The 21796-nt window shown below is 46.3% G+C and overlaps 1 protein-coding gene across 1 annotated transcript; it reads left to right on the top strand.

The window, feature by feature from the left end:
* Positions 1-447: 447 nt before the first annotated feature.
* On the top strand, positions 448-20126 carry LOC117057946 (protein FAM71A-like). The gene is made up of 8 exons (XM_033168789.1): positions 448-536; positions 2090-2144; positions 2921-3084; positions 10959-11158; positions 14341-14593; positions 16012-16298; positions 18507-18553; positions 19920-20126. The coding sequence occupies exons 2-8, from the start codon at positions 2090-2092 to the stop codon at positions 20033-20035; spliced, it is 1122 nt and encodes a 373-aa protein (XP_033024680.1). The 5' UTR covers positions 448-536; the 3' UTR covers positions 20036-20126.
* Positions 20127-21796: the final 1670 nt, after the last annotated feature.

Here is a 21796-nt window from a genome sequence, read left to right as displayed (position 1 = left end):
GGTTCTGGGAGGGAAGAGGGAAAAACCACACGTTGGCTGCAGCTTTCCAGCAGCACAGTCTGTTTACCTTTTTTTGACTGTAGCCTTTGTTGGAGGGAACGGCACCACCAAGGCTCAGCACCTGCCTTGAGTGCAGACGGTTCCTAGTTCAGTCCTTGCCATCTCCAAGTAGGGTGGTGAGATACCCTTGCCTGAAACCCCAGAGAGTCGCTGACTGTCAGTGTTGACAATATTGAGCTAGATGGACCAGTGGTTTGATTTCAATAAGGCCACTTCCTAAGCTCATACGCACCATGTGTCGTGAAGAGAACCAGCCCAGATCCCGAACCTACCAGTCCAGGGAGTGGAGACGGACTCCTCGCCGGTAACCCCTTCCTCTTTACCCCAGCCACCCATTAAGGCCTGGGCTAAAAAGGTCATAGAGGCAATGATGACATCACAACATTCATCCCCCAAGCCAAGGGAGGGGAAGCACAGAGGCAGCAGCTGTGGGGAGTTAACATTGAAGACCTTATGTTACAAGCTACAAAAAGACGGTCAGTGACTCCTAGACCTAGTGATTTTTGGCGGGACTCTGGGAGAGAGGCAGGGAGGGTGATAACCAAGCAGTTGCCTGAGCTGGTCCTCTAATAAGGGAGGCTGTGAAGTCCTATAAGTGGTGACTATTCCCTAGAGACAAATAAATGGCAAGGGGAGGCCTTTCTCTCCGAGGCTGCACACACACCATACATTTAAAGCACATTACTGCCTCAAAGAATCGTGGGAACTGTAGGCTACCCCTTCACAGTACACCCAAAAAAACTACAGTTCCCATGATTCTTTTTTTGATTTTTTTTTGGGGGGGGGGCTCATATGCTTTAAATGTATGGTGTGTACACAGTTGCAGGAGATGGGGGGGACAGGTGCCAGGCTACTGAAATAGTCAACAGACACCCCAAGCACAAACATTTGTTCTCTGAGCGGAGAGCATTTCCCAGTGTGCCCTTGAGGATATTAGAACTCACTGCTTGTTACAGTTTCCCAGGGGGCCACTTCACATGGGTGTGTATGTGTGCACATCACTTGATTATACAATCCTTGGTGAAGCAGAGCTGAACCTGCAAGAACCAACTCCATTGTAAACTCCATTGCGTCTGAAGTTATGGGAAGTGGGGCAAAAATATTTGATCTGTGGTGGGTCATTCACATCATGGCTCGGATGCTGCACTCAGTGAGTGACAGACATGCGTATGTGTGCTATTCATAGAAATGGGAGGATCCCCTTTTGGTCATGTGATCAAAACACCTAGAACTGAGAAGCTAATGGCATTAATATCGATGCAAATTATACAATTAGCAGTACTAACAGTAGTTCGTCCTGCCAGGAGCATTGCAAGATCCTTAAACAAATCAAGACACAGGCCTATGGGACAAATTTGTGCATGCAATTTGCATATGCTCCTTTATAAGTTTAGATGCAAATTTAGGCAAAGTTTCAGAGGGAAATCTGCCCTGTAAGTAAAGTATATTTTACATTTTTAAAAGGGGGTGGAGCCCAAGTTCTAGAGCCTACTGGAAAAAAACCCCAAACAATACTCCTGTATCCTGCATTTCCCCCCAAAATCTCAAAGCAGTGTGCATCATTGCAGTTTATTTTATCAAGGAAAACTGAGTCTGGATGAGAATGACTGAGCTCAGAATGAGATGTCAGAATTCTGGGCTTCAGCAGAAGAGGTCATATTTTTGAAAGCTCCCAATCTCCCCCATTATTAGGTTTAGGTTTATTAAATTTGTATATCGCTTCTCATTAAGAAGTCCCAAAGCAGGCTATAAGTCAGTAAAAAAAAAGAGAATACAATGATTGAAATTCCAATCATTAGTTGCTGCCCAGAAAAACGAAAATGCAAAACCATGACAAGGTTGGAGCCAGGCAGGTCCCCTTGGGGTTGCATTCCATAAACAAGGGAGGGGGGATGCTACTACAACTGAGTCTTCAACCTCATGTACTTAGCATTTGTACAGTGCTGTTCAAAGCACATGAATTTCCTCATTGTAATCCTTATAACGCCCGTGTGAGATAAAGAAGTAGTATTATTTCCCTGTACTGCAGATGAAGGGACTCTGGAAGAAACAAAGCGAGAGAATGGCTTTCCTAAGGCCTCCTGGTGAGTTCATAGAATCATATAATTGTAGAATTGGAAGGGATCAAACAGGGAAATTCATTATTGGTGGCTCGGTCTCTTAGCCGTTACTCTACACCTGCATTTACAGAATGCAGGGGGGTGTTTTTAGCAGGCTGGATCATGTATAGCACCTCCCCCTGTCTTCTGCAGTAGTACATTCCAGAAATCAACCAGCTCATTCTGGGAAAGCTGGAGATGTGCTCTCTGGCAGAAATAGAACTTACGTTATTTTTTATGACCTTCAGGAATTATAGTGCCATATGTTCCTCAGGAATAAAAAATAAATAAAAATTTGGGCACTTATGGAATCAGTGGTTAAAATCAGTGCAGTTTTGAAAGGTTCCGCCTGCCATCTTGATTCAAAATGGTGTCCAGTTGTACCCAAACACTCTCCCAGATTGAGTGCAATAGTGGGTGAGATTGCTGACAGCTTTTCCCCACTCTCCCAACCCCATTTTTTTCCCTGGGCCAAGCAAGTGAAACTGAAATCTAAGTTCCTCACCCTCTCCATTTTATCCTCACAACCAAAACTGTGAGGTAGGCTAGGCTGTGACTGGCCTAAGGTCACCCAGTGAGCTTCATAGCTCAGTGGAGATTTGAACCCTGGTCTCGCAGGTTCCCACTCCAGTCCCTTAACCACTACACCACACTGGCTCACAGTTGTCTCGCCCACTGGTCATTGGCCTACCTAGCGTGTCTAACTCACCGAGGTTCTTCCTCCCTGTTTCTCCCCCAACTGCATGCCGTTGTGGGTTCAGGACGAGGGAAGACGCTGAGATCCCAGCTCCCCAGCGTCTCAGCGGGAGGCGACTACGGCAAAGGACTTTTCAACAGGGAGATGGGACCATTGCAGAGCCAGCTTAGTCAAGGGGAATACGCCTTACTCAAGCTTGCTCCCATGTTGGAAAGTGACTTTGTGCAGGTAACTTGCAGCACGATCAAATAACCCTTCTGGTTGCCAGGTGAATTTTGTTCTCGCCACCCTTCCCCCAAGGGCACCTCTTCCCTAGAAAGCGGGCAGAGGGAAGAAATAGCTGGGACTGGCCCCACTGTTGCCAAGTGAGATGCCTGAGTCAGTTGAAGGATACTAGGCGGCAAGAAGCAGTGGTGGGGCATAGGAGGGTGGCAGAGCAATGGAAGTTTCCAGCAAATTCTGAAGACGCACCTCTTCCTCCCGGCCTTTGACCAGGGCCGGCCTGAGACATTTTTGCTGCTGTAGGCCCCAACACCACCCCTCCCCAGTGCTGCCACCTCTGCCCCACAACACCCACCCCACCCCACAGATCCAGGTCCCAACCCTGTTCCTGCCCCTGCACTGCTGCCAGCCCCATCACCGCAATGGGACCCACACCTGTGGGCTGTGCCTGCCGCCGCCACAGCACAGCAATGAGGCTGTGTGGGGAATGTGGGCGATGCCTCAGTGGGGCTGGCAGCAGTACAAAGACAGGGGAGGGGAGAGGCTCAGATCCACTGCCTGAATCAAATGTCTTCGTTTTGAGACCCACCCTACACTTGTGATTGTAATCTGTGTAACACTGTTTTTAAAGTTGCATTTTAAATTGTCGCAAGCCTCCCTCACAGGGAGGGTGAAGGACGGGTAATAAACCAACCAGAATCATCATCAACATCATCATCATCTTCTTCTTCATCATCATCATTATTACCGTATTGGCCTGAATATAAGCCTCCCTTTTTTCCCAAATTCTGACCGTGAAAAGTTAAAGTGCGGTTCATATTTGTGACCTTACAGTATGAAGCCAGGAGTGCGGGTCAAACAGCGCCAGGAGTGCGGCAAAGTGGTGCCCGCACTGTGCATAGTCCCCCGTCCTCTCCCCCAAGGCCAGGAAGGGAGAGGGCGAGGAAGGGGAAAGGCTGCTGACAACGCAGTGCCCACCCCCCGTATGCAGCCAGGAGCAGCGAGGAATGGAGCGTCTTATATTTGGTTTTTTTTTTTCTCCCCCCCCTCCAAGTTTCAAAGTACGGCTTATATTCGGGTGCGGCTTATATACGGGCCAATACGGTATTAGGGTGGATTGACCATTAGGCAAAAATAAGCGCATGCTTAGGGAATCAAGGGAAGGGGGTTGCCACAGAGATTTTCCATGGCTAGATTTTTAACATGAATAGTCACAGATTGCTCAGCTGAGTATTTCATTTTCTCAGTTTAAGCCTATTAAAAAATCCCAGCAGAACCACTATGCAACAAGGCCGGCCGGCTAGCCTTATCTCTACTAAGTATAGAAGCAGATGAGTTATGTAAGATTAGTTTTGAGGAGCCCATCAAAGACTTTGTAATTAGGAAAAAGTAGGAAGGAAAAAATTCAAATATAGATAAAGTGGAAGTATACCTATATATTTAAAAAATCATTTTCCATCTTACTGTAGGGTTTTTTCCATTTTGAAAAAAAAATTATTTTATTTTTTTATTTTTTTATACTTTGAATTGGATATATATGGGGGCACTAAAATCTTTTAAGTGCTTGGGGCCTCTAAAGGTCTTAATCTGGCTCTGATTGTTATTATTCAGTATTAAATTGCTTGTCTGTTTGGCTTCTGTACGTGGAAAGGGGCTTGTTGTGTGCGCCATTTTGCCCCTCAGGCCTGCCCTGGAAATGTGTGAGGTGTTTCTCTGCCCAGAATTGTAGCAGATGCAGCCATTTCTTGAGTGTTGGGATTAAAAAGGACAGGAAGAACCGAAGCTGCTTCATTTCCCTCCTGGCAGGCTGCTCCTAAAAGCACAGGGACAGAGCGAGTTAAAAGAAGAGGAGGAAGAAGATGGCCACTCTAGGCCCACCCCCCTCTTCCCACCTCTCCTGGTGACTTAATCTCTCAGGTAATAGGGGAAGGGATGTAGCTCCATGGTGAAGCACATGTTTGGCATGCAGAAGGTGCCAGGTTCAGCCCCTCACAGGCTGCACCTTTAAAAACAACAGAAGCAGCAGCTCCTGTGCCTTTAATAGCTGCCGGGCAGGCAGAACTTGATTTGATGAAGTCTCTCTCATTGTTGCCTCTCCAGGCCAGGAAAAGCTTCACTGGTTGAATTTCTGCTTTGGAAGGAAAACAGACAAGAAAATAAATAGGCTTGCCCAATGACCAGTTTTTTAAAAAGTAAGCAAACATCTAAGTCAACTTCTGAGCTTTTAGCACAGGCGTGACTTTAAGAAAACGGCCAGGGAATCTTTTTAAGACTTGGAGATGGTAAGCATGATCACCTACTGTAGGGTAATCGACTGTTAAAAGCATAGTTTACAAGAGGAGTTTGAAAGTTGGCAGTCTTAACAATGGTGTAAACAGATCTGCTCCTTTTCCCTTATGGGGTATCCAAGAGCCCATATAGATTCTTTAAGTGGGTTCCCTATCAGTAGGAGAAAATAACAGAGGGCAACCGGATAATACTGAGAAGCAAAGCAGCTAGTAAGTGATCTTTCTTGAGCTGTTGCAACAGGGTCCTCACTCACCACATGCAGGAGGAATCCAGAACAAAGGTGTGCAAGCTCTTACATAGACTTTTGAAACTGCCACCCTGTAGCCCAAGACCATCCCCCCAAAAACATCATACATACATCACAGAAGGGCCTAGCTGTCAACTTTTCCCTTCTTTAAAGGGAAATTCCCTTATTCCGAATAGGATTCCTCACAATAAAAGGGAAAAGTTGACAGCCATGCAGAAGGGGCGGTCTACAGCAGAGGAGCTGATGCTACAGGTGCCCAAATGACTCTTAAATCCTAGGGATGGTTCATATTCTGACATCCTTCCCATGCAAACCATTGTTCCTCTTTTGTTCCTGCCTTCACCTTCTGCTGTTCCACTAGAATATAGGTGGAGAACCCACAGCCTGCGATGGCTGGTGCCCATTGGTACCGATAGGGTGGAAGGCAGGGAGACCAACAGTAGGTGGTGCTAATGAGCCAGAACCAATGAGAGGCGGAATCAACTAATTATCTATTTGCTCCTCTTCCACCCTTCCACAAGCAGTGGCACTGAGACTAAGGAGAAAGAAACTGATACACAGGTGGGGTCTGACCAGACTGAGGTTGGTGGGGGGCAGTGCCCCATATACCCAAATAGACCAGCCTTCTCTGCCCGTGGACTATCCTCCCTCAGTGCAGCCCCTAATCCCACCCTCCTGCTTCCTGGTGCTGCCAGCATCCCTGCTGAACAACACAAGCAGGATGTGAAGAATGGTGTGTGTGATATGCAGAGGACAAGACATTCTTTGGGGTGGCCCCCAAGCTATGGAAGTCCCTCCCCACAGAGGTGTGTCTGGGACCTACATTATACAGCAGTTGGAGAATGAATGAATGTGAGAGGGAGGGGGAAGGGAGAATGCTCCCCTCTCCACTTTTGGCCCTGCTCACCCTACCAGCACCGAGTCCTCAACTATTTCCCCTCAGGGGATGGATCCAAAATGGCCGCCCACCTCCGCTCTAGTGCACTTGCCTGCAGATGCACATTCACAAACACCAAGGCAACATCGAGCACACTGTCTCCCACTTCACACTTTGCATTTGATGCAATTCATTTTGAACTGTGGCTCAGAAAAGGAAAGAGGAGGCCCGTTTTGAACAACAAAATACGGCCATTTATCACAAACAGCAATTATGAGATGTTTTCCTCTTAGTGCAACATCTTTATGATTTTAATATTAAATCATATGATAGGACTTAGATCCAGGCTATGATAAAATCGGTTCTTCCTGGATACAAAATGCCACTGCTTGCCCCCGGTGCCACACACAAAACAACCTGTCAGATTGCTTCTGAATGAGTTTGACTTGTAATTTCTTCTGCAATGAACACGGCCTGATCCACAGGAGATTAAATGTTCTTGTTTGTTTGTTTGTTTGTTTAAGGGACACTGCTTTGATTAGTTTACTAACAAGCCCTGCTTAGTAAATAGTGCAGAACCAGCTATTGCAGAATTATTGAATATAGCTGGGTTTAAAAAGAAAAAGAAAAACCAATGCAGAGTTGAGAGCTGTGGCAATAAATACCTCAGGTACCGGTACTTTCTGTGTGGGAATATGGCAGCTGCAAATTTATAGATACGAAGCTGCTTTGGGGCTCAGGCCTTCCTTCCCTATAGACCTTCTTGGGTGCTGAGACTGGCAGAGGGGGCTTCTTGGTAGTTCTGTTGCTTGGGGTGGGGAGAGAATGTCAGCTTGGGAGAAGATATTCTCTGCGGCAGCCCCCAAACTGTGGAACTCCTTCCCCACACAGGTCAGTCTTTCCAAGTATCCCTATTTCCCAGGGGAAATAGGTTCAAAAATCTTCGAACCTAGCAGTTTGAAAGCACACCAGTGCGGGTAGATAAATAGGTACTGCTGTGGCGGGAAGGTAAATGGTGTTCCGTGCACTCTGGTTTCCATCATGGTCCTCCGTGTACCAGAAGTGGTTTAGTCATGCTGGCCACATGACCCGTAAAGCTGTCTGTGGACAAATGCCGACTCCCTCGGTCTGAAAGCAAGATGAGCGCCACAACCCCATAGTTGCCTTTGACTGGATTTAACAGTCCAGGGCTCCTTTACCTTTTACCTTATTTTCCAGAGACAGTCCCGGATTTACAGACGCTGTCATGGTTTCTGGTTTGATCCCAGAATATTCCGCTTTTCCTTAGGACATTCCTATTTTCATCAGAGAAATGTTGGAGGGTATGGAGTTATCCAACCCCCAAGCCACCCGAAGGCAGCCTTGTATAGGGAAGTTTTGTAATGCTTAATGCTTTAGTATGTTTTAGTATATGTTAGAAGCCGCCCAGAATGGCTGGGCAACCCAATCAGATGGCCATGGTATAAATAGTAATATTGTTATTATGGAATAGGATGTCTCTATTTTCATCAGAGAAATGTGTGTGAAAGGTGTGTCACCTTCATTATACAGCTAAGGATGTGCCTTTTTACCTCAGCTTTTGATACTTGAGGCGTCAAAATAAGACCCAACTTATTTTTATGGTTACGAGTTGTTTTGAATTGTTTTACATTGTGTTTTTATGCCGTAACTTGCCCTGGGAGCTTAGGGTGAAGGGCATAATCAATCAATCAATCAATCAATCAAATAATAGACCAAATCGGACCACTGGTCCATCAAGGTAGTTATTATTTATAGTAACTAGCAGCAGCTCTCTGAGGTATCTGACAGGGAGCCTTTCCCAGCCCTATGTGGAAATGCCAAGGATTGAACCTGGGACCTTCTGCATGCCAAGCAGGTGCTCTACCCACTCAGCGACAGCCGTCCCCCTCCAAGTGTGTCCCTGCTTTCATTTGTGAAATGTAGGGTGGCATGTTACTCACATCCCTTAAATTATCTTCCCTATTTTTATGGAGGCGTAAAAACAGTTAACTGGCAGTCATTATAGGCCCTTATTATCCTAGGCAGCAATTTCAGATTTCAGAGCGAGTGCCTGACATGCAGGACAAGAATAATTTGTGTTATGTTTCTGCAAAACTACTTAGATTTCCTTATTCTGATTCTTCTTCTTTTTAAGCATATCAGCTTCGGCTGTCTTATTGTTACATTCAGAAACTCCCCCCTCTTTCTCAAGCACATTTGTTTGTTTGTTTGTTTGTTTGTTTTAATTGAAGGCAGGACTCACTGAAATTTGCCCAGATCCTCCTTGTGGAAAGAGAGCTTCCAAATTAAGACCACTCCATATGTTGTTAAGCAGGTGGAGACTTTAATTGAAAACCTGTCTACAAGAGGGGCCTAAATCGGTTGAGAATGCAGCATTCTTTGGTTTCCTCTGTAGGAAAGACCATTCTGTTAATTAATTGAGTTTTACTTATTTCACAGAATCACAGAGTAATAGAATTGTAGGGTTGGAAAGGACCACGAGGGTCACTGCCCCCTGCAGTGCAAGAATCTCTTGCCTTTCGCATAATTTTTAAATTAAAGCTTTTTTATGATACAAGATTAAAAAAACCCTCTAATCTATATGAAAACAAAAGCAGAAAAAGAAATGAGAGAGAGAAATGAGCATATTGGGGGAGGGGGAGTAGAAAGAAGACAATAAAAAAGAAAAGAAAAGAAAAGAAAAAGGACTTCTAATTCTCCACCTGTCAGTTACAGTTAAAAATTCACTCCACGGTTTTGTTTGTTTTTTCACACAAAGGGGGTTCCCAATTAATAATGTTGATAAATGTCAGCGATAGTTTTTTCCTCTAGTTCAACATAACAACTTTGCCTCCAGCAATTTCAGCAACCATGCCTCCTTATTAACTAATGACAAACTTTTCCCTATTTGCTCATATAAAAGTCTCTCCGTTGTGATCATACATTGAAAGATAATATTCCATAATCCTTTTCTTATTATCCATTGGTCCACACCCAGTTCTGTATCTTCAATTTCCACTTCATGTTGCATTTGCTATATTCTTCCAGCCTTATTTAGTATTGATTCTTCCATTTGCGTTTCGTCCATTCTTTTTCCAAAAAATAAAAATAAAATTGCCAGAGATTTCATAGCTTTATCCCCTGGGGAAACTCCAAGTCATAGGTAGAACTCTTTCTCTCTCAATTCCATTGATGTCAGATTATCCAGATAACTCTGCATCTCTTCCATTTGTAACTTTATTTTTGTTTTCCAAAATCACAGCTTTATCATTTGGTTGCTTCATTTCTCTACACACTTGTATTGTGGGTTCTTCCATTTCATCAGTTGCTCCTTCTAGTTTTGCCATGGTTTCATCTCTCAGTCCTGCCAGTTCTTCGTTGTCTAGAGCCTCTATATCATTTCTGATCCCCTTTCCCATTTCATTCATCTCTGGCTTAATTTCATTCCTCGTTTCATTCGTCTCTGATCTGTAAGATTTTATTTGTTCAGCAAATATCTGCTGAAGAATGCCAATAGTAAGCAGTGTGTCCAAAGCTGTTTTTCTTTCCTCTATTGCTTTTTTAATGGTACTTGCCATACTGAATGTTAAGGTTACTTAAAACCTAAATGACACACAATCAATCTGACATCTTCAACCCCCCAGAAACTAATGGTGAAGCTATGCAGGAATCTCAGCTAAAGCATCTGCGACAGATGGCCATCCAACCTCTGCTTAAAAACCTCCAGTGAAGGAGAGTCCACTCCCTCTCATGGGAGTCTTATTGTCAATACAGTTCTTCGTGATGTTTAGTCAGAATCTCCTTTTTTGCAACTTGAATTCATTGGTTTGAATCCTACTCTCCAGAGCAGGAGAAAACAAGCTTGCTCCATCTTCCATGTGACAGCCCTTAAGATATTTGAAGATGACTATAATTTCTCCTCTCATTCGCCTCTTTTCCAGGCTAAACATACCCAGCTCCCTCAACCGTTCCTCATAAGGCTTGTAATATGGGAGAAGCACCAACCTGCTTAACAGAGGTCGATTTCACTGGGCATAATGGCCAGTCTCTTGGTCATATCTGAAGCAATCCTTTGGGATCCCATCCATAAACTAGACTTCTTAAAACACTCGTGACCACCAAAGATTCAGTTAATCTATGGTGATTTCCACACAGTATTTAAACAAGAACAACCCAAAACAACTGGGGTGTGGCTGCTTAGGCTGAGCAGCTTTCATAAAGTTTGTTTTAGTTGGCTTGCCAGAAAACTGAGGAAACAAATCATTCCAGGAATTTACTTTTATGCTCTGTTGATGCCAACAGCATTCTGAGTGGCAAAGTGAGGTCTCAGGCACCGCCTCTCTTGAGATGGTCTTATGAAAGACTTGTGATGTGATACACCATCAGTGCCGCATCTGTGGGTCCTCCTGCCCATTCTGCTGAATGAGGCCCTGCATATCTGCCACTGCCCTTTCCTGTTCTCTGCAGATTAACAAGCGAGGAGAGGTGATTGACGTACACAACCAAGTCCAGACCGTGACTGTCGGGGTCGCTTGCACCTCCTCCAGCATGACGGTCCCCAACGTGCTGCTTCTGGCTCGCCCCACCTGCCCTCCCGAAGAGAAGCCCCAGAAGTTTAAAACCTTGCTCCGCCAGTCTTCCTCGTCGCTGGGATTAGAGCTCACCAGGTAGGCCCAGCTCCCGCCTCCATAAAGAAAATCCTGCAGGTGCTGCAATGCCTTTCAAGGCTTCGTAACGTAAGGCAGGCCACCATTTTTAATGGATGGAGATGCTGCAACTTGAACAGGCCAAACTTATAGGTGAAGTGTCTGTGGTGTCTCCAGGCTGTAAAAAAAAGAAAGAAAAAAAAAAAGCTTCACTTGTTCATTTCTACCTGTTACGCCACAGCTGTTTCTGGACTGAAGACTCTCGCAATGCTTTTTTTTAAAAGGTTGGCAATCTTACAAGGGTGAATTTGGGGTGGGGGTGGACAGGATAGGGTTGATAGAACCAAAACGACCACACTATGACTTCTGAAATTTGTTTTAACTGTTTTTAATCCTGAACTTTAAATTGTTGTAAGGTGCCCTGGGACCTGCTGGGTTTTTTCCTGTATTTTTCCATGTATAAGACACCCCCATGTATAAGACGCCCCCCCCCCATTTTGGGGGACTCCAATTTAAGAAAATGAGGGGAGATGGCACAGAGTTGTTTTTTTAGGGAGGGATGCCAAAAATCGCTCACTCGCACACGTCACAAAATGCGCCTCTCGTCTGTCCCCTTGCTGCCAATTGCCCGCCCAATTGCTGCAGCGTGAGCCAATCAACACCAGCCATTGATGCAACAACCAATAACACACACAATAGCTGCAGGAACCTATGCACTATCCATGTATAAGCATAATTTTAAAATAAAAAACCTAGTCTTATGCACAGAAAAGTACAGTATTCATTATGATGGTGGTGTCCCTTATCATGGCTCATGGCTCAGCCAGTAGAGCATGAGACTCTTAAATCTCTTCATGAGATTTTTGTGGTTCGGGCCCCACCTTGGGGCAAAAGATTTCTGCATTGCAGGGGGTTGGCTTAGATGCCCCTCATGGTCCCACCCCACTCTACAATTCTATGATTCTGTATACTGTAGGAAAGTTGTCAGGCTCATCTTTTGGTCAAGGAAACTTGTCCAAGGTGATTAGGTGATGCTTGGAGAAGTTGAGTTATCCTTATTCACCCCTCCCCCCTCCAGTCAAAGGTAGCAGGCATGCTATGTGTGAGTGGAGAACAGGACAAGCATTTTGGGCAACAGACTGAAATTTTGAACAAGACAGGATGGGGGGAGGGAGAGAGAACTGAGCTGTAAACTCCGGGAGAACTGTGTGGTGCTAACTGCCTTGCTGGAGGACAGTTTCGGGCGTCTGGTCCTCCTCCACCTATGCTCAACCTGTACATTTATATATATATTTTAAAAATGCAACAATTGACCTCCTTCCAAAGGAAACTGAACCCAGGCAAGCATTGCATCTCTGGAACATCCTCGCTGCTTGGAGAAGTGGGGTGGACAGCACTGATTTAATTTAACAGCTCCCGTTTAATACTCAGATTCAAAGGAAGGCAAGGACCGTGGGCAGACAGGCAGCTATGGGCAGGTAGGAGACTGGTAGCTTTGGCACTGCTGACAGCTTCCGTGACTGAGCGTGGCTTCAGTTCAGCCCAGCTTCCTGTCCTACTTGGATTCCTCAGTCCCAAAGTCCACAGCAAACTGCCATGCTGAGTTAGACCATTGGTCCATCTAGCTCAGGACTGTCTACATTGATCGGCAGAGGCTCTCTGAGACTTCAGGCAGGGTGTCTCCCACCCTCTTTGCCAACTTTTCCTGGAAGGGTTTGCAATCCTTCTCGATGCGACGAACCTCCACCTCAGACTCTCCCCTTGTTACTAAGTTACGTTTTTACTCAGGTGTTCTGGGTCAAATTAACATGCACCCCCACCTGTCCCTTTGAGGTCCGTCTGTTGTTGTCTTTCCCTTTGTTTAATAAACTGGGAATTTCTTAGTAACAGGGGTTTTACTGTCCAGCGGCCGTGGCCGGTTATTTCCACTGCTCTGGGCTTTGGGGTTTAACCTCTCTTTTGCCTATAGTTCGGGGCCTCTCTTTGTTAGATCCCCTCACTATACCAGTTGACTAAGCCCTCTTAGCAACTCTGTGGCAATCCCAGGTTTTTCGCCCACTAGCCCCTCCTGAGGGAAATCTAAGACACAAACTATCGCCTTTCAGAATAGTTTTGCCCTTTACCTGACTTCCCCTCCTCAAGAGCTTATCTAACCTGCTGGACCAAAAGAACGATGACTTGGCTCAAAAACAAGAGATCTTTATTTAGTACAGAGCATAGCGGTTTCAGCATAGGTTCATAAGCTTAGTTTGTTAACCGTGTATATTCTTGGTTTCATCAACATAAACATAAAAACATCTTTAACGTTCCTACCTAACCTAAACCTAACCTCGCCCCACACCCTCCTTCTTCAGTCACCACTCTCCAACCCTCTCACACCCTCACACACAATCTCAACCAACCAACCCTAACGGCTGCTCCCTCCTTTTAAACAGCGGAATGTCCCGCCTCCTAAGGGTGTCTGTCACTCTAACTGGGGATTCCATTCACCCTCAAAATTTCATGGGTCTCTAAACAGCCCCTAACTATAACCTGATTCACCACAGCTGGCCACTAACAATGAGTGCTGTTTAAAGAGCAAGCAAGGTCATCTAGGAATGGCAAGTGGCAGGTGGAGCTGAGCCTGTGTGTGTGTGTGTGTGTTTGTGTGTTGTCAGCTTTGTATGGAAAAGGGAGGAAAAAGAGAGGCAATTTTGTATTGTTGCAAGCACCAGCTTTGAATGTGCACCGCGACCATTTCTGGAGGGTTTTGTATCATTTGCTAGGTGTTTACTCAGTGGTCTTGAAGGGTGTTGGCTACTGGCTACTAGACAAGCCTCACCTACTTGAAAGGGATTGCAGAGAGCAGCCTGACAGTGCAGAAATATTTGTGTGTTTTTTTTAAATAGCTGAAGAACCCTGGACCTATTTGTCTAGAATTTGGCAGGATTTATCCATCCAGGCTATGCTTTCAAAGTTCATCCAGTTTTGCCAAACAGAGAAAAAGAGAGGGGCCAAAACCATTTCTTCATTTTCCTCACTAATAGTGAACTGGGAGGCACAAAAACTTCATCTCTTTCTTAATTGGGGTTCAGCTTTGGACCCCAAACTGAATCAAGACACCTTCTGAAGCTGTTTGGAATAAATCGGAGCTGTTTTTGTACGTGCCGAATCAGCGTCCAAACTGAATCACGCCCCTAATTCTTCCTTTCCACCGCCTACAGGCTTATCCCTCTGCATTTTGTCAAGATCTCGCTCCACAACGCAGAGAAGAAGCAGCTGCGATTCAAGCTGGCGAGCGGCCGCACCTTCTACTTGCAGCTCTGCCCCCAGCCTGGCGCGAAAGAGGATGTCTTCAAACTGTGGGTCAAGGTGGTCAACATGCTGCGGCCACCCTCAGACCAAGGGCCCCTATTGCACAGCAAGAGCGAAGACCCTGGGGGGTCTGGGGAGGCCCTGACCTATGATAGGACACAGGTGTGCAACTCCTTCTGTTTATATAGTGTAATCGCTATACACGACACTTTGCAGAGCAACATAAGCACAGGAAAGGGGTCTATCTAGCTCAGTATTGCCTATGCTGACTGGAAGCAGCTATCCAGGATTGCTGAGAGGGGTTTTTCCCAGGGCTCCAGGAAGATGCCAGGGATCAAACCTGGAACCTTCTTCAGATGCTCTGCTACAGCCTTTCCCCATGTCTCCATGCCCCCTTGCTGCCTTCTCCATGCCCCCCTTGCTTGTTGTTGTTCAGTCGTTCAGTCGTGTCCGACTCTTCGTGACCCCATGGACCAGAGCATGCCAGGCACGCCTATCCTTCACTGCCTCTCGCAGTTTGGCCAAACTCATGTTAGTAGCTTCGAGAACACTGTCCAACCATCTCATCCTCTGTCGTCCCCTTCTCCTTGTGCCCTCCATCTCATCCTCTGTCGTCCCGTCCCCTTCTCCTTGTGCCCCCCTTGCTGCCCCATACCAATATCTCCAATGCTGCAGGAAACTCATGGGAGTCTGGGGTGGGAGAAACAGGGATAAGCAGTAAGAAGAGACTCAGGACTGATTTGATTCCCCTCCTACCTCTTAGCAACACAATTCGATCCTTGGATGCTTTAAGCTGGTTGGACATCCTTTGGAGAGAAGGCTGAAAGAGGGAGGGGGGGAAGGAGTTATCTTTTAATTTACAAACAGCTTGGTGCATGCACTTACATATCACAAAGAACACTAAGCAGCCCCAAATCGGGTTGCTTCTCTTACAGCTCCTGCAGGAGTCTGTTAAATCAGATTTGTATGAACATTTCTGCTTTTTTAAAGAAAGAGCAAATGGCAGTTTAATTCTGTAAGCTGGGTGGAGGGTGGAAGGGATGGTTGGTGGAGAGGGACACACACACAAAAAGCATGTGCACACACACCTGGGATATTTTCTGTGCTGCTCCACCTATTGGTGTAGATGGCAAGTGGTGGAATAGCCATAAGTATGGTGAGGGAAGAGGCAGGAGTGTGTGGACCCTCGTGTGCCAATTGCGCACACAGAAATACTACACCTGAACCTTCCAAGACTACAGCCCACTCCAGACCCCGGCAGTGTGGTGTAATGGTCAGAGTGTTGGACTAGCACCTGGGAGACCTTGGTTCCAGTCCCAAAGCCACAAAGCTCTCTGGGTTCCCTTGAGCCAGCCACTGGTTCTCAGCCGAACCTACCCGGCAGGGTTATTGTGAGGATAAGATGAGGAGGGGAGGAAATCAGGTATGCTAGCTTGAGCTCCTTGGAGGAAAGGGCAAGGGGGATAGGAAACAAATATGTGTGTGTGCAAAGTGATTTGCACGCTGCGTAGCGTTACGATGTAGGCCCGATAATTATTTGGTGGTGCATTCAATGGTCCTGGTCCATCTGTCTGCCCCAGAGCCTGGGATCCTTAAACCTAGAAGAAACAGTGAGCATCCGTAGTATCTATTCACCCGCTGAAGTCCGCAGCCCTGCACAAGAGGACGCCAGGAGCAGGCGCAGCCTGATTTTTTCCATGGGGAGCCAGCCCAGCTCCAGAGCCCCCAGCCCTTCTCCATTTGAAAGCGAAGGAAGGACAACTGAGTTTGAGGAGCTGGAGGTGCCAGAGCCATTGGAGCGCCCGCCCAGCACCAGGAGTCGGGGCGGTCAGTCCGAGAGGACTGAGAGAAGCCCTAGGATGAGCAGGTACTGGGTTATGGGCTTGTTTGGGAGAGGGAAGGGGAGGGGTGTTAAGGGAGCTGAAATTTGCAGGGCTCCAGCTCAAGCACACTGTTTTGAAAAGCAGGAGAGAGATAGATAGCAAGCAACTCCTGGGAGGCAGCTGGGCGTAATGGTCAGAGCAACAGACCAGGACAGTGGGGAGACCTGGCTTCAAATCCCCACCCGACCGTGAAGTTGATTTGAGTGCCCTGGGGCCAGGCGCCATACAGAGGCTGCGTACATAGCAGACACTGAAAGCGCATTTCCCTAGGCACACATGCGCAGCCCTGGGAACGGCAGCTTGCCTCTTCCCGAGCTACAATTACCAGCACCCTTCACAAACTACAGTTCCCAGGGTTCTTTGAGGGAAAGCCATGTGCTTTAAATGTACGCTGTGTGTATGCAGCCATAAAGTTGCTGCAAAGATTGCAGGGGCAGGGGATACCACAGAGAGCCGCCTCCATCACTTGGCAGTCAACCAAACCCTTTAGGAACCTGGAAGATGCAAGTCATGTCAGCCTGTAAACGCAGCAGGGAGGGTGGCACCTGTAAGCCTCTGAGATGTTGTTGGGCTAGGAATGATTGGGGATTAGCAAACCAGTATCTATTGGTTATTTAATCAAATGGTGAAATGTATTTTATTGCTTATTGCTTATTTTCATTATTAATATTTCTTTTATCCCAACCTTCCACATACAGATCTCAGGGTGGCTTAACAACATCTAAAAGGCAGCTTTTAGAATACAATTAAAGCTATTCAGTATTGGATTTGACAAATAGCATTATAGCTCTGCAATCTGGAAAACAGATTTCAGAGTTGGTTGGTTTGTTTTGCAGCCCCCTGAAAGCTGAGTTGCAACCACCCCAAACTGAAACACATCAAATGTTGAAACTGATTTTCAGACTTGGGTGAATTTTGGACTTAGGGTTCATCTGGACTTCCTTTTGTGCCATGATTTCCAGGCACAGAGCTGCACTTTAAAGCTCCCTGTCCAAGCAGTTGTTATCATGTCGCTTTCATGGAATCATAGAATTGTAGAGTTGGAAGGGACCCTGAGGATCATCTAGTCCAACCCCCTGCAATGCAGGAATATGCAGCTGAGCCATACGGGGATCGAACCTGCAACTTTGGTGTTATCAACACCACGCTTGCTCTAACCAACTGAGCTATCCAGGCCCCGAGAACTCACATTTTAATGCTGAATTGGAGCAAATGGCAACTGGCAGAAAACCTGATTGCCATTTGCTCCAACTCAGTGGTAAAATGTGTTTTTTTCCTGGGGAAAGCGATAGGACGGAAAAACACCTGCTGCAAAACAGAGCTTTAGAGCCTTGATCTGTGCCTAGAAACATGGCATGAAAGGAAGTCTGGACAACCTTTAGGTAGGTTTCACCTCCAGTACACATATGTTACTGGTTGTGGGAGTGCATCTAGAGACCAGAGGGGCGGGTACTGAAGGCAAGTAATAATAATAATAATAATAATAATAATAATAATAATAATAATAATAATAATTTATTTGTACCCTGCCCATCTGGCTGGGTCTCCCCAGCCACTCTGGGCGGCTTCCACCAAACATTAAAATACATTTAAAATATCACAGTTTAAAAACTTCCCTAAACAGGGCTGCCTTCAGGTGTTTTCTGAATGTCAGGTAGTTGTTTATTCCCTTGACTTCTGATGGGAGGGCGTTCCACAGGGCGGGCACCACTACCGAGAAGGCCCTCTGCCTGGTTCCCTGTAGTTTTGCTTCTCGCAGTGAGGGAACCGACAGAAGGCCCTCGGCGCTGGATCTCAGTGTCCTGGCAGAACGATGGGGGTGGAGACGCTCCTTCAGGTATACAGGACCGAGGCCGTTTAGGGCTTTAAAGGTCAGCACCAACACTTTTGAATTGTGCTTGGAAACGTACTGGGAGCCAATGTAGATCTCTCAGGACCGGTGTTATGTGGTCCCGGCGGCCACTCCCAGTCGCCAGTCTAGCTGCCGCATTCTGGATTAATTGCAGTTTCCGGGTCACCTTCAAAGGTAGCCCCACATAGAGCGCAAGTCTGCTTGCATCCTAAAAAAATAATGTTGCAAGGTAACTAGATTTGCCCAGGGATCCAATGCTGGAAGAATTTCCCATGGTGGCCGTAGGGAATTGTGAGATATCACTGGATGGAGTGGTCTTGACTGGCTGTTCTCATTTCAGGAAAACCAGTAAAAGCAGAGGTAGCAGAAAGAAGTCTCCCCGGAGAAGTAAGAGATGCCAAACGTCCGTTGAGAGCTGACAGTTCTGCCCTTTGGTGGCTCCTATCAATCAGCTTCCTACTCTGGTTGATAACCAGCCCTGCTTAGGTTCTGCACTGGTCTCTTTAGGATGGCCACTTCTTGCATTGAGGATAAAACAGGCCACAGTTTTATCATTATGGTTGCTTAAATAGAAATGCATCTCGCCATAGTGTGACCAGTGCCCTTGGTTCAGTCTGCTTCCCAGGTGTTCACTGCTGATGGGCAACATCAAGTCTCTGTTCTTAGGCTTCTTCTTCTTTAAGCCAGACCTGGGCCATGCAGCCCTTCAAAGGCCACTATAAAGCCCCACAGTGGAGGCTGATCCTTTAGGCTAAATGCTCAGCCTGTCTTCAGCGAGACTCCATTTGTTTGCCTTCTTACTTACAACCAATTTCCTATCAGCTTCCTCCTCCTTAGTTTCAGTGTTGTCCTTATAGACATCAGCAGGGATGAAGATGGAGGCAAAAGCAGAGTTAGTTGGCTCTGCCCATCATTGGCTCTAGCTCCCCCTACTGTTGGCCTCCTGCCTTACACCCTACCTGTTGGTGACAAGAGGGAAAAAAATAGGTATAAAAGGAGAATTCATTGGCCGCCTAGATCTTGGCTTGGGGCAATTATTATTTGGTGGGAGAACCCCAGCAGAGATTTAAAATCACAAAATAAGCAGCTGGGAAAATGTGGAAATACAGGCTGTTGGACCTTTAATATATGCCCTTGTGAGTTCCAAAATAGTCGCCTCTTCCCCCAGCATAGCAAAAGACCACACATTTGGTAAGTTAAAATGGTTTACTTACAAACTCTCCAAAGGTCAGGTTCATGTGCTTTTCCACACAGCATTCAGAAAATGTTGCATAGGCAGGAAAGCATGGCTTAGTTACAGAAGCCAAGTGGTATAGGAACACAAGAATGGCTTGTTAAAGCCATGTGGTCTGGGCTTGGAGCAACCAGCTCAGACCTTCTCACATGCTGTGAGGATGTTGGTGGCCCCCAACTCCTGACATCTCTACCCACTAGGCCATGCTGGCTTGAGATGATGGGTGTTGGACACCAACAACATCTGGAAGGCTGCAAGTTTCCCATCCCTGGATTAAGCCTACACTATCCCTCCTCTCCATCACAGAACTACAATTCCCATATTTCTCTAAGTGGAGGAAATGGTTATTAACCCAGTTTAAGTTAATGGGTCTCTCTTTTTCAACTCAAGCTCCTAATCCTGCCTTCCTGATCTTTCCATCTCTCCCACTTCCTTGTTTGCCTGCATGCTGTGTCCGTGAGCAGGCCCTTGTGCTCCAGGGAGTCACGTGTCTACTTCCTTTTCCTGTTTCCTCCGCAGGTTCAAGCCGGAAGCCCAGCAAGATTATGTCCCTCATCAGATCCTGCTCCTGGGGGAGGCGGAAGAGGAGCAAGAGCAGAGATGCCAGGTCCCGGGGCAAAGGAAAGAAACGCTGAGTGGAGGGAAAGGAGAACCCAAATTCCGGAGCCTCTTGGCCACCTCAACATTATTAAAGAGACTGGTTATAATAAAAACAAAGAACACCCAAAAAAAGCAAAGCATTGTGGGTAAAGGTGGGAAATGGGAAGCAAAGGTCAAAGTTAAGGGGGTGCAGGGCACACTGAATGGCAAAGGCAGTTCCATTTTCTGACACTGTGTCACTGCTCTGCACCTGCAGCACCCGCCAAATGGTAGGGCCGGCCTAGCTTAAGAAACTTCCAGACGAGGCCAGAAGCGGACTGAAGGAGAGAAAGCTCTGTACATGACCAAATTGTTTCCTTCTTGGACGCGCTGTCCTTTCTGTTGAACCCCAAGATGAAAATCCCTCCACTGGTAATCAATAAGGCCTCACACCTTTGGATTGGCCTGTTCCAATGCCACCAGAGGCCCCCGAGGCAATTATTACCGGACCCCCTCCATTTCTCCACTTGGGGCCACCTTCATTAAAATTCTCAGGGGAGTGCCAGGAACATTAACTTTCGACTGCCTCCATTTGCCAAGGTCACCTGACGGATTTTGCCACTTTCTGCCATGGGGTCTGCTAATTAGCTCGGGCAGAATGGAGAGGGGCTTGTGACCCCTGGCAAGCCATGAAAATTGTCACTCTGATGAGATTGAAAAAGGAAAAGGGGGGGGGGGGTTGAATAGGCACTAGAATCGAGTCTTTGCAACCACAAGCACTGAGGGTGTGCTATACCAAGAGGCAGGCAGGTATGCTGGGAAACTGCACTGAAATGAATTTTGTGGTAAAAATTGCCTCTGAAACACCCTTATTTGCCCTTGCTAAAGCACGTTTCAAGGTACAAACGTTTTTTGCGGGTTCCCCCCCTTTACTCCCCCGCATAAAGGAAGATAATTACAAATCGCCTGTCAACTTTTTTTTTTTTTTAACCCGGCCAAATAACAAAACTCAACAGGTGGACTTCTCACCTAACAGCCCTCCTCAAATAACAATTAGGATCTCCAAATGGGAATTATACCAGCCTGATTTCCATCAAAAGACTTGCCTGGCCAATTCAGTAGGGGCCAGGTAGACACTGCAAACTAGGTCCAGATGTGATGTGTCACCAGAATGCTGGCAACAAGCCAGCTGTGTCTCTCCCTGTTACCCACTCCTGCTTATCTGGGATTAGGCCCCATTTCTGAGGAGGTATTTATAGCATGACACTAAGTCAAGCAAGGCAGTGGATGGGCCGAATGGTCCCTCCAAACCAGTAACAGACTAGAATATGTGATTCTTTTCAAAACACCTGGGGGCACTGTTATTTATTAATGTTTGTTGACTCCCTTGACAATTACAAAAACCATACAATATACTTTTGGCCTTTTTTGCTATATTGTTATATGTTGTATTATACTTTGGGAGCTTTCTTTTTAGAGTTTTGCTGGTTTCCAATATATAACAATTACAAAAAAAGACCCACTTCCTCCTCTCTGTTAAGTTTGCCAAAGTCCAACTTGTCATTTTGGTGTCTGCCGTTCTTTGGGGTTATCAGTAAAGCATTAATATTTATTTATTTTGCTTTTCTAAACTTTGGGCTTATGTGCAAATCAATAAAACATTTTTTTAAAAAAGTAATGGCCTGGATGAGGCCCAGTCAACAAATTAAATCCTGACAAGATGGTGGTTGGGTGGATGAGCAATTCCCTAGTTCTAGGTGAAGTTCCCCAGAAAGGGGATGCTGTACAGTTTTGTCATTCAAGGACCAAGCAGATTT

This window comes from Lacerta agilis, chromosome 14, assembly GCF_009819535.1.
Source record: "Lacerta agilis isolate rLacAgi1 chromosome 14, rLacAgi1.pri, whole genome shotgun sequence".
In the NCBI taxonomy this organism is placed as follows: domain Eukaryota; kingdom Metazoa; phylum Chordata; class Lepidosauria; order Squamata; family Lacertidae; genus Lacerta; species Lacerta agilis.
This window is presented reverse-complemented; position numbering and strand designations above follow the sequence as displayed.